This window comes from Chenopodium album, chromosome 12 (assembly GCF_948465745.1).
Source record: "Chenopodium album chromosome 12, dcCheAlbu1.1, whole genome shotgun sequence".
In the NCBI taxonomy this organism is placed as follows: domain Eukaryota; kingdom Viridiplantae; phylum Streptophyta; class Magnoliopsida; order Caryophyllales; family Amaranthaceae; genus Chenopodium; species Chenopodium album.
In genome coordinates this window covers 30,346,182-30,359,025 of record NC_137845.1, presented here as the reverse complement: position 1 = coordinate 30,359,025, position 12,844 = coordinate 30,346,182, and the positions used below count along the sequence as shown (strand labels likewise).

The 12,844-nt window shown below is 34.9% G+C and overlaps 2 protein-coding genes across 2 annotated transcripts; both read right to left on the bottom strand.

Annotated features, from left to right (window-relative positions):
- Positions 1-432: 432 nt before the first annotated feature.
- On the bottom strand, positions 433-9,117 carry LOC145571103 (uncharacterized). Its single transcript, XM_081630188.1, has 5 exons — positions 9,086-9,117; positions 6,523-6,712; positions 6,119-6,244; positions 5,927-6,027; positions 433-1,065 (listed from the first exon to the last, which is right to left on the bottom strand). The coding sequence occupies exons 1-5, from the start codon at positions 9,115-9,117 to the stop codon at positions 489-491; spliced, it is 1,026 nt and encodes a 341-aa protein (XP_081486314.1). The 3' UTR covers positions 433-488.
- Positions 9,118-9,747: 630 nt separating this feature from the next.
- On the bottom strand, positions 9,748-12,289 carry LOC145571102 (uncharacterized). Its single transcript, XM_081630187.1, has 4 exons — positions 11,930-12,289; positions 11,386-11,820; positions 10,548-11,054; positions 9,748-10,452 (listed from the first exon to the last, which is right to left on the bottom strand). The coding sequence occupies exons 1-4, from the start codon at positions 12,287-12,289 to the stop codon at positions 9,748-9,750; spliced, it is 2,007 nt and encodes a 668-aa protein (XP_081486313.1).
- Positions 12,290-12,844: the final 555 nt, after the last annotated feature.

Below are 12,844 nucleotides of genomic sequence, written 5' to 3'. Positions count from 1 at the left end.
ATATCTGAGGTAGAGGGGCACTAAATAAAAATAATAATAAAAATGCTTGTATAAATACTTAAACCAAGACTTCTAACCAAACTCAATACATTACCACAATGACAAAGCTAATTTGATGTTATTTATTGCATTAAAATTGTATTTAACTTATAAATTTACACCTTTAACTTAATAAAATTAAAAAAAAAAAAAAAGGGCGAGGCCAGTGCCACCCAGGACCCTTAAATAGGTTTGCCACTGGAGAGGAAAGAGAATGGGATGATTGGGAACGTGGGGCATTGATTGTGCATTGAAAATACAAATCTGATTTAAAATTGATTTGAAAATTTGATTTGAAATTTGAATGAAATGTTAAAATATATTATTTTTAGAGCCCAAAGCTAATACTTATCACACATTGCCATGTCAGCAGTTTATATATGGCCTACATAAACCAGGTTTATGTTTAGCCTTTGCCCATTATTTATTACACGTTTACATCAATCAAATCACAAGTCTACAGGAGAGGCATGATGAACACTAATAAGCCAATGACCATCAACTCTTTCAAAGACATTGGTGGCAAATTGTCTTCCCCAGCTGCTGCCTTTAGTTTTAACTAATTCAACACAAGTTACATATCCAATTTCTCCTCTCACATGCACCTGAACATCTCTCAGCTCAATCTCCAAAGGGAATTCATAGTCTACCCAAACATATTCCCAGCTCCGCATTACAAGCTCGTAGCCAGATATCCCACTCGAACCAGGATGTACGCAGCACACATTATCCCCTTTTGCCCAAAGGTTTTGCATAGAGGCTAGATCTCCAATCCTGAAAGCATTGTAAAACCGAGCATTTGCAGCAAGCACAGATGCCTCACTGTCCTTGTGAAGAACTCGAATTCTGTCACGTATCCTTGCAGCTTCAGCATAGTTTTCCTGTTCAATAGCAATGTCCAACTCTCTTTCCAAGCTCTCCTCGTTTAACAGTATGCTTTCACCACTGACAGCTCTCCCCAAATCATCATTAGTTGCTTTACAAGGTTGCAATGAAGAGAGAGAAGCTTTTTCACCAGATGCTGGGCTGGTAGCAAACATATATTACACTCTTTATACAGCATCTTATGACCAGAAAGACAGAAATCATCTTTACCATCAATAAAAGACAACAGGATATTAGACAGTGCGAGATTGCGATCCATCTCAAGCAAAGTCCTCTACTGGAAGGAAGCATGGATTTATACATTTTACCATTTGATGTTGGAATTTTGGGTATTTCATTTGTTCTGTAAGCATGACAGTTGCATAACTTAATTCTTATCATGGTAGACCGTTGACAACAGCTACAAATCAACTTAAAAGTTGTTTGCCCAAGTAAGAAAATTGCTAGGGTTTGGAAGATACACCTTGCCATCAAGAAAAATAAAAAAACTCAGTCATACACTAGATACCTGCAAGTAGGCAATAGCACCGGACACAAACATAGGCAGGTCATACTCGGACATAATCTTTCAGGGCATCACCTAAGAATAATCATAAGTGTTGTATACATTATTGTAACGGTTTAACCTTGTCCAAAAGGTTGTACCATAGCAAATAAGAAACTCAATCAACTGCAGTTTGTGTTACATTATGATTAGAAGACCATCAAACTGAGCTAACTAGTCCAGCACGTACCTACTACAGTATAGAAAACTGCAACTTCAATTAACTCCCTGATTAAATAAGCAAATCAGAGAATTAACTATTAACTGTCCCCAAATCAGTCAAAATAAGTAGCAGCGGTAAAGATTATTGGGAATTTAGCCATGAGACTATTTCACAATAACAAGTGTGAAATAAGGATGACCTATTTTAATGGTATAAAGGTTTTAGGGGGGCCTTCATACATTTAACAGTAAGTTAATCAAGACTTACTCTAGATTTGACCCCCAACATTAAATCATAACTTTCACCTTCTGCTTAGACATTAAATCTGCGTTGATCATCAGAAAAGTCTTTCCCTGGTTAGCCTAAGAACATAAGTCTTTTTGATGATGGAATCGCCTACAACAGTCACTCTTAATATGATCAAGTTAATATGGTCAGCACCAGGAATTCCTCAAAATTTAAAAATACAAGAGTTCCAAACCAGTGTAAACACATGGTCGTGTGATTCACCCCAAACTGTATACACAGAGTCACAGACAAACAATACAGGTTTAATTTTTCTGAACTCATTGGAATAATGCGAGGTCAATAAATCACTTAATTTACTCATGAGAACAAAAGCCATACCATAAAATATAAATAGAAAATCTGCTTCCAATGAGGCCATGAAGTCTTCATATTGAATTATAAATTACTAAAAGATATGCACCAATTCAAGGTCAACTAATAATACTAGGCTTTGTTCCGGCACATGATTGTCTCATTGCTTATGAGGATGTAAGAAATTCTTGAAATGGTGACATGACAAATACCAGATGCCTAGCTTCCTTTCAAGAGTCTTTTGAAGTGTTATAGAAGCCTAATCTTTCTATTGAGAAACCACTGAAGCCAATCCTGTCCATTGTAACAAAGTAGTGGAAAGGCAGACACTGATCATATTCATGACAATCATTTAGATATTGTATACCCTTGCCAAACATTAAAGTTTTAGACCTCTAGTAGATGAATCGTCACCAAAGGTATAATCCTCCCCACTCATCCTAAGAGTGACAATAGGACTGATATTATACAAATTTTATCTCTAAAAAAAAAAATTATTTTTTTTTTTATTTTTTTATAATCAAACGTGTATACATCGAGAAAGAAAAGAGCCCCACGAAGAACAGAAAATTGGATGAAGATGCCTAAGCAATAGCTTGCAATATGCACATAAAATTCATCTGCATACACTGATATAGAAATTCATATTTGATAACAAATTATATTGTTTTAAATTTATTATAATCAAATTTAAGTAAATATAGATTATACTTTATAAGAAACAAAAAACGGAAAGTAACTACTATAGAAATATTGTACTTCCTCCGTTCTCTTTTAATTGACACGTGAGAGAAGTGGTGGGGGGCACAATTTTAAGGAGGGATAGGCATAGAGAGAAATAAAAATGAGGAGCATATGATGAGGAGAGAGATAAAGAGAATCATTGGCCAAATAAAGTAATGTTGCGTTTTTCAACTTGTCAAAAAGGAAAGTGTTGTGATTGTAAAATAACTGAGGATTTATAATTAGTACTCCTTCAGTCCTTGATAAATTGCCCCAAACCACAATTTCTTTTTTTTTTTTTTTTAGAAGCAATTGTAAATTTTGTGCACATGGGGTGGGCACAATGTTTGATGAAGAGAGAACAAGTGAAGTTGCTAGTGGGGAAATTTACAGATTAAGATATGGGGTGATTAGCATTGTATATGTGGCAATGTTTTAGAGGTGGAGGGAGTTTAGCATGTTCACACATTGAAGGCATGCACACATTGTATTGATTAATGGAACTTATTACACACGCGCCTTATTTGGCTCAGAGCCTAGTCACCTACTATACATCATTACAATTGGGTTTAAGCAAGCCAACTACTCAACAAAAGCCTTAGCGATACCAAAATCTTTGAATTACAAATGTAACTAGCCTTATATACAACTCACACACACATTACCTCTTATGTTGTCCATGTATCACATAATAACCTTATCACCCATAAGCAAGTACATCATTACTATTGGGTTTAGGCCAAAACTTCTCATCAAAGCCTTACCTATATTTCAAAATATTTGAATTCTGAATGTTGACTAGCCTCATGCATTACTCACACGCACTCTAGTCTCTACCTCTTTAAGTTGTTTATGTAGAGTTGTAGACAATGCCTCACTACATAATCATAAGATGCTTTTTGTTTCCTTATCTATCAAGTTAATGCTTGTAGGTGCCTCAGTAATTAATATCTTTATTTATAAGACCTAAGGAATTGGATAGTATCAGGTATTGCAGTAAACTATCAGAGAAGCTTGAAGTAAATCAGACCTTCACACATAATCAAAAAGTAAATTTGATACTAAGGACCTGTAAACTTATTGCCAAAGTGGATACTAACAATTAAACAAAATAAATACCAATCTGCATCTAATTTCAACATCACAACATGTTCACTAATTAGGGGAAAATTCTGAAGCTAACAAAGTTTAACGTGAGCTCTTTTGTCCTTATCACTCTGTAGAGGGGCATCTTAATAATATTAATCATTTATTTTCATAATTATGCTATGTATTGTGTTAAACTACTAAGATGTAAGATCATAAAATGCTAAGCATTGGATCTTGTTTAACGTTCAAATGTTCATCAATCACCAAAAATATCAAGCTTCAAACCCATCCCCCTTTTCCATTTCAAAGTCTATCACGCTTCCCCTAAATTAAAGTTAGATAACCCTATGATTTATCACTTTATCTTCTTCTAAGGTTCCTCTACAATGTATGATAAGAAAAAGATGTATGAAAATTGACCAATTGAGCACTTCACATCCAAGACCCAAAAAAAAAAAAGGAACTCTTATGAACAATATGACATGAGCTCTTATACGGGTATACTAAGGGCCTGTTCTTAATTTCAGTTCAGTTCAGTACAGCTCCAATCAGTTCACTTCAGTTTCTAATTTTCTTCTCTCATATACAATTCATTTCAACTCTATTCAGTTGAGTTCAGTCCCAATCAATTCAGTTAAGTCCAATTCAATTGTTTTCATTAAATCGGAACAGGTCCTAAGAGCCATGCACCCCAATACCACAAATGAATCTATGATGCCCATAGAATGTATCACATGGCCATCCCTATAATGGAATGGCTACCCTGCAAATAATTGAACCTCAGAGGAGGAAATCCCATCCCAACACCTCTTCAAAAAAAAAAAAGAGTTTAGCTATGGCTAAATTGTGGGTTGATACACTATACGGCAGCTCATGACATTGAACGAAAGAGCCTAAGGGCACTAATTCTCCTTGAAGATCCAACCATAAAATCATCTTTGCCGCTACATTATATATTGACCATTGGATTCTTCTCTCACATGTATTTTAATTTCTTTTGCATTACATTTTATTTGAATTTAGTTATTCACTGTTTCCTAATGTATTACTAAGCAAAACAAACGAAGGCACTTAGGGTGTAATGCTAATTTTTATCAAACCAGGTGAATCATGCCACTATGCGATATTCAAGAATCCCTTTTCACAATCCAGCAAAAAATTAGAATTTCTTTTATGGGAAGAAGAGAGGGGGGGTTAAGTTCAATACTATCATATCTAATCTCAAAAATATAGCTAGAAGAAGCATACTTTTTTCCCTTATATTTTATGAAACCCCATAAATTTAGATGAATGACGCAAAGTAATTCAAGATAAAACTAATGCCATTAAAAACATATTTTAAATCTTTAATTAACAGGGTCTAAATTTTATATTGAAGTTTGGTTTAATTTCACAACCACATCCCTGTATCCACCAAAAAGAGTAATCATGTATTTTACATTTCGGTTCAAAGATCAGACACTGAATAAGTATCATCATGTCCAAGTAACATATAACACTACCAAATGGTGAGCAACTAAATTATATCTTTTACTACGGTAACCACTAGAGCACTCACAGTTCCAAAAATCCAATGTAACCAATTTATAGAACAAATCTTATACTAGTACCAAAACCGAGGTAATCTTGGCTACCATTTTTGAGGTTATCAGATAAAGCAACCTAAGTTTCTCAGGACCATCAGACAAAGCAACCTAAGTTATTCAGGACAATCAGGGGTTTGCACAATCTCGTTAATTTCCATCAACCACATCAACAATGCATCTACTAAATTCGGCATCATCTAGTCGATCACTCACAAGCATCATTTTATACACGAAAATGCAGTATTATAGATCATATTTGTTCATTAAAAAATTGACATTGTTCAGAAAGCTACTTACTATATCTTAGCTTGGTCGAAATGAAATTTTTGAGGCATCCAAGACGATGAACATCTATACATCCTCAAACTATTGATCTCCATAATACTTAAAACATTCCCCTACAAAATCAAATGAATTCTGATCAGCGAAAAAAAAAAAAAAAAACAAACAAAATACTTCCTCGATTTTTTAATTTTTAATTGCACTCACCTTTGACAATCTTTTGTGATTTATACGTAAGAAGCCCCGTCCCTGAGCAATGGCGGGAGAAGCGGCCGCCTTCGGCCCAGAGAAAAAAGGTCCAAATTCATGAATTCGTATTGACATTAAAGAATCCTGCAACAAATTAACAACCATAGTTGACTCAATTATCAAAGTAAGCTCGAAAAATTAAGTTAAAATTTCTCGCTTATAATATGAATAGCAACAAGATTGCTCGTTGTAATCTTTCATAAGTTCAGTAATTATAACCAATTGTTGAATAATCCAGCCTAGAAGAACCCTAAAATTGACTGTAATGGCAATCAAATTAACGATTAACATTGGATTGCGAAATTGATAATCGATGATTATATTACTAATAAAAATTTAAAAAATTAAAAAAAAAATCTTACCTCAGGAGCTGCTTGAATGGAGGAAAGAAAGCTCACAAGCCACTTTAATGGAGAATTCAGTGTACGCTTCAATGGAGAAGAGGTAGCGGGCAGGGGTGCAGAGAGTGAGAGAGGCAGCGCCAGCGAGAAATAGCTGAAGGTGGATAAAGAAAATCCGGAGTATTCTCTCTTTCCGATTTGTTTGCCTAATCTTAATTTTTAGTTAAAAATGGTAAAAATAATCCCATTTGGATTATTATTTTAATAATCTGAACTTTCGGAGTCATTTATTTAAAGGAAAAAATAAAAATAATAATTTCAACTTTCATCCATTTTGTTAGAATAATGAATTATTTTGGAATAATCCGAATTTTGGGTAGTTCTTTTTCTTCAATCCCAAAAATCGGTGACCGGTTGAATGGGTTAATTTTGTTTTTTTTTTTTTAAAAAAAAAAAAAAAGTGACACGTGTCACAAAATAATATGTTAATTCTTTTTTTATAAAAAAACCAAAATAAATAAAAAAAACCACCGGTCAAAGCCCCAACCACTCAGCCCAGCCACCTCCCTCGCCAGACCACCGACCTTCGGGTCGTCGCTCCGAGCCAAACCACCCTCACCCTCCCCGAAATTCCCACGCCACCTGCTGAACCCCAAAAACTACCAGCCCCACTTTCGAAAACCCCAAAAACCACCAGCGAAAATCCTTCAAAACCACCTTGCCCACTCACGAAAAGTGGCTGCGATTTCGGTGGCTGCGATATCGTGGCTGCGATTTCGTTGCTGCGATGGTTGCGTGGGCGGGAAAACGGCGACTAGGCTGAGATGTGGTTGTGGAGACCGGCGAGCTGGGATGTTGTGGTGGAGGTTATGGTGGATCGGTGGGGTGGCGGTTGGGCTGTGGTGGTGGAGGTTAGGGTGGATCGTTGGAGGAAGGGGAGTTGGGTAGTTTTCTTTTTTTTAAAAAAAATTTTGGACCAATCAGGACTTGACACATGTCAAGTCCCCCCGATATAATAGGTAATTGACTTTCGTTGACCGGTTTGGGATTGAAGAAAAAAAAAGGACCCCCAAAGTTCGGATTATTCTAAAATAATCTAATTTTGGGATTATTCTACTAAAATTGAAGAAAATTGGGATTATTATTTCTAATTTTTCCTATTTAAAATGATGTCAAACGGTCAACTAATCTGTTATAATTTATAAAAGGTTAAGGTGACACATCTCACCACCCACAACCACTTTCCCCACCACCAGTCCACCAGTCATGGCCCCCTCTTGGAACCCCATCCCCGCCGACGCACAAACAACCCTCTTCTGCACAGGCCTCTCCCCCTACCCACTGAACCACCAAACCGCAACCATGAAATCCCTAAAAAACCCTCCCCCACTGCGTTAAACCCCCAACCGCCCCCCCCCCACCCACCCACCCTCAGGACCCTAGCGACTAGGGGTTCCTGCATTTAATGGTAAAATAAATAAATATATATATATATTTAATAAATAGTTTTTCAAAATAATTTTCTCCTAAAATTAATTCAAGATTTCATTTTTCAAAATTTAAATTTTTAATGTTCAAATTTTTGTCTTTGTATCATACTAATTAAATTTAAATAATGTTCATTACGAGTGTATAATATTATCATGATTATTATTAATAATAGGAAATATTGATAAAAATAATTTCAACTTTTGCCCGTTCGCTCAAAATAATCCCAACCGGTCACCCAACCTGTTATAACAACATAAGGTAGCATATATCACCGCGTGATTGATTGAAAAATAAAAAAAAATTAAAAAAAAAAACCTTTTTTAAAAAAAAGCCCAGCCACCCACGACCTGCTTCCCCATCCCGCCACCTCCACCGCACCCAGATCTCCCTCCCCACCCCGTCGGCGACGCTCCTCTGACCCTCCCCTTACCCCCGTTCATCGTTCCTTACCCTTGAACCACCAAACCACCAACCAAAACCCCTATCCCCCACCACCAAAATCCCAAACCCGACACTGAAACTTAGTTGCCGTCATTCAGCCATTCATGAAATTTCAATCTCCCTCTTCGCTCTCCCATTCTTAGTTTCTCAATCTTCCTCACTTTCTCTCTCCTCTCCTCCCCCTTCACCTGGGTTTCGGATCCACCCACCATTTTCCCAAATCAATCAATCCAAATCCCCAAAACAATAAGATTCAAGGCTTAATTTTCGTGGGGTTTTTCTGACTTGCTTTGCCTGAATTTATTGAGAGTTTTTGCTAACTTTTGCTAATTATAGTGTAAATTATGGTGGATGGATTCTATTAAGTTGCAATTGAAGTTTTAGAATGTAGGTTTCAATGGATTCTATTAAGCTAACGGTCGACGTTAGGGCAGTGCCAGCGCAGGGAGAGGGGCTAGGTGCGGCGTACGATGACGGCGGCGGGACCTAGCTAGGTTGGGGTGGGTGGGAGGGCTTCGCCGGAAACAGGGGGCGTGGGTGGTGGTTGGGTTCGTGGCTGGGTTGAGCTCTGCTTTTTCTTTTTTTAAGTTTTTTAATAATTCAACCAATCAATTATTGACACGTGTCACCTTAAATAAATAAAAAAATTTACCTCTTTAACATGTTATCGGTCAATTGGACCATTTTGAGCAAATGAATCCCATAATTCGGATTATCTAAAATAATCCAAAATTGGGATTATTTTGAGCAAACGGACAAAAGTTGGAATTATTTTATCAATTATTCCTTAATGATATAGTTTTTCTTGTTATATTTAGTTATAATATATTTTGTACGTCATATGTATTCCATGTAATATTCTTCATATGATTAGATTATGTTCTTTATCAAGAAACAGATTGTACTTAATAACTTAGGGTTCGTTTGGCATCGTTTTCAGTTTTCAGTTTTTTGTTTTTTCAAAACTGAAAACTGATTTCAGTTTTTGATTCTTTGTTTTTAAAAACTGTTTTCATTTTTCAGTTTTGAGTTTACAATCAACTCTCAAAATACTACCAAATCATTTATAGCTTTAATCAACTCTTATATATACTACCTATAATTATTATTTATTATTATTTATTATTTTTTTTAATTTTTTTAATAGCTGCATATTTATTTTCACAAAAAAAAAATATACATATATTTCAATAATAAATTTATTGATTGAATAAGGTTGTAACAAAATTTAAAAGAACAACTACGGAAAAAAAAAAAAGTAACAATAAAATAGTCAAATGCAATGTAATATTTATTTTTCATTGAAGACTTTCATTATGAATTTTGTCTTTCCCACAATCGTGTTGCTAAATGATCTCGAAACTGAGCCATTCTTTGAAGTTCTTGTTGACTTACAGAAGGAGTCACTAGGTCTTCGGATCCATCATTGTTGCTTGCATCATCTTCTAGTTCGACATTTTCATCCGCATACTGTATGAACAAAGGATCTCTGTCCTTGCACATTTTGATGAAATTGTGGATAACACAGCACGACAAAATTATATATTTTTGTCGTTTCAAGTCATATGAAGGCATATCTCTGAGAATGGGAAATCTAGCTTTTAATACCCCAAAACATCTTTCAATAACATTTCGCAATGAAGAATGTGTATAATTGAATATTTCCTCAGGACCTTGTGGGCTCGTTGCTCCTCTATAATCACGCAAATGATATCGTTCTCCACGATACGGTGAAAGAAATCCTGGCATATTTGTATAGCCTGAGTCTACAAGATAATACTTTCTAGTAGGAGGCATCGGAAACTTGGTCTCTTCAACATTTGTAATTGTTTCCCAAAAAATCCTTGAATCATTTGCCGAACCTTCCCATCCAGCCATCACAAATGTAAATTTCATGTCAAATGAGCAAGCACACATTACATTCATCGTAGGCTTTTTTTCTTTTCCACGATAGGGAATTTGATCATCTTGTGGCACACGTGCTGATACATGAGTTCCATCAATAGCTCCTATGCAATTCTATAATAAATCGTTAAATTCAAACTACTTACTTTAAGAATTAATACATAGATAATATGTATAAATTAAAAATTAATGACAAAAAATTATATTACCTTGAAAATTGGATAATATCTTGGGTTATTTTTTATTTCTGGAGGTGTTTCATCAAATACCGGAGGAACAATCCAATGCTTCGATAATGATGCAATGGCATACAAAACCTTTCGAAAATGGCGGTGAGTAGATTCTAAGGAATGTTGAAATCTATCCGCTATAAGTCTGTGCCTCGAATTATGAGAAACAATAAGAAGAAACATTGCAACCTGTTCTTGAATTGATATAGATTTGGAATCTTTCAACTTTTCCCTTTTTTTCAATTCTTCACACAAGCTAATAAAGATTTGAGGAGTCATTCGAAGCAAATCATAACATGTCATTGGATGACCATTAAGCAATTCTAGGACATATTGGTGACCAGTTAACTTTGAAATTCTTTGCAAACGAGGTTTCTTTTTCAGGAACCCATTATTTTGTAAGTTAATATAAATTGTCAATATTTGTTGAAAATCTTCCTCATCAGAATCCGATAAAATATCTTCAATGTCGAAATCCATAATTATCTGCATTTTTTACATATATATAAATGTTATAAGCAAGCAGATAGAATATTATCAGTACATATAAATGTTATAAGCAAGCATATAGAATATTATCATAATTATTATTCATATTAAATCAAATCCAAATACAAAATCCAAACAAAAAAAAAAATCATACTGACGACAAGATCTAAATTGAGTTTAAATACTCAAACATGCATTATTGAAGGGAAAAAAAATTATACTAACGAGATAATGCTTAAAGGTTGAGCACAAAATCTATCTTCCTATCATTTGGAAATCTAAGAAACATTTTCCTCCATAATGGATCATCATGTATTAGTTTAGTTGCCTTTGCAAATGAAGCTCCATCAATTCCCTCGAGAGCACTTAGTGCATCTACACATTCCATGAGCAAATCATGATCCTCCTTGGACTTATGCCCACCTTCATCATTGCCATTAAATTTTCTCTCGATAAGTTCAAGCTTTTTCTTGGAATTTTCACTCATTGTAACCAAGGCATCTGCCATTGCTACATTAACACTATCCCTAAGTTTCTTACGATTGACATTAGGCTTGATTTTTTTGTTCTTAGGACCCTCTTCACATTGTTTTCTTGAGTCACCCCCTTCTCCATCTGTGTCATCTTCATCCTCACTCTCAGAAGGACTTTTAGTAGAAGGATGTGAACTAGCACCAGTAGCGGTTGTATCCCCATAAATTGTGCATAATTTATCATAATGCTTACATCCCTTCTTTCTAAAAGTTTTGGCAGACTTATGTTTCTGTAACAATAATACATTCACATCAAATATCACAAAATTAAAAGCTTTAAAAATATCCCTACTTGATCCTTTTAAAAAAAAAAATCAAAATAAACTTATTGACAATTACCTCATACAACTTTTTCCATACAGCATCCTCAGCAGAAAGTTGATAGGTCATAGGATTGTATCCCATTCCAGTTTCTTGTACTAATTTACTAAATTCCTTCCATCTCTGTCTTAGTTGATTATATTTGTTCTTAAGTTGTTCCTGACTATAATCCTTTTTGGTCTTCTCCTTTAATTTTTGCTTGATAAACCTCCAAGCTTGTTTGGTTAGAGTGGTTGTTGGTCTATTTCCTTTTTTTACCTCCTCCTCTATCAAGCTTATAAGGTAAGATTCAATATTTTCATTCCATACTCCAACTACTCCAGTAGATTCAATCTCAACAACTTCATCTTCGCATTCATCATTTTTCAAATTTGACATCTATATATAAAGTAAATCACTATTAGACATAATAATCATCTAAGTCAACTAAACAACCAATGTGCAGCAACTAGAAAAACAATAGCTTATGCAAACTTCACCAATATCATACTAGCAACAAGATAAAGCTATGACTTTATTATATGATATGATATGATATGATCAGTAGTATACAAAGTTTTTGATAAATTATAGAAAATAAAAGCAAACTCAATTATCTAACAAGATATATGTACTACGATCTTAGCAAGCAACATATAGGACATGTCTACTAATACTAAAGCAACAATTTGCTCCAATATGTACAGTCATTGGCATGTCTTGATTTTGCTAACAATTTAGATACACACCTCCACCACTAGCAAATTTTGTAAGTTTTAATGCATCAAAGGAAGTAACCCAAAACCCGTATAGTTTCTAATTGGCATTCTTCTTCCTCCTGGCCTAACCACTAATTATATTTAGTGAGCACTTCCACCAGCCACACAATGACACCTTCTATATTCAATAAAGGGATTTGTCCCTGCTATTGTTACAAAGTGATGATACTCTATT

What these genes read in the sequence shown, in the direction of transcription:
- LOC145571102 (XM_081630187.1), bottom strand. Translation starts at nt 12,289, where the DNA reads ATGTCAAATTTGAAAAATGATGAATGCGAAGATGAAGTTGTTGAGATT. An exon ending in TATGGAAAAAGTTGTATGAG is followed by an intron (nt 11,821 to 11,929) that starts GTAATTGTCAAT and finishes TTATTGTTACAG; the next exon opens with AAACATAAGTCTGCCAAAAC. An exon ending in GATATTATCCAATTTTCAAG is followed by an intron (nt 10,453 to 10,547) that starts GTAATATAATTT and finishes GATTTATTATAG; the next exon opens with AATTGCATAGGAGCTATTGA.
- LOC145571103 (XM_081630188.1), bottom strand. Translation starts at nt 9,117, where the DNA reads ATGGTCCAATTGACCGATAACATGTTAAAGAG. An exon ending in CCATTCAAGCAGCTCCTGAG is followed by an intron (nt 6,245 to 6,522) that starts GTAAGATTTTTT and finishes AATTTGTTGCAG; the next exon opens with GATTCTTTAATGTCAATACG. An exon ending in ATCACAAAAGATTGTCAAAG is followed by an intron (nt 6,028 to 6,118) that starts GTGAGTGCAATT and finishes TTGATTTTGTAG; the next exon opens with GGGAATGTTTTAAGTATTAT.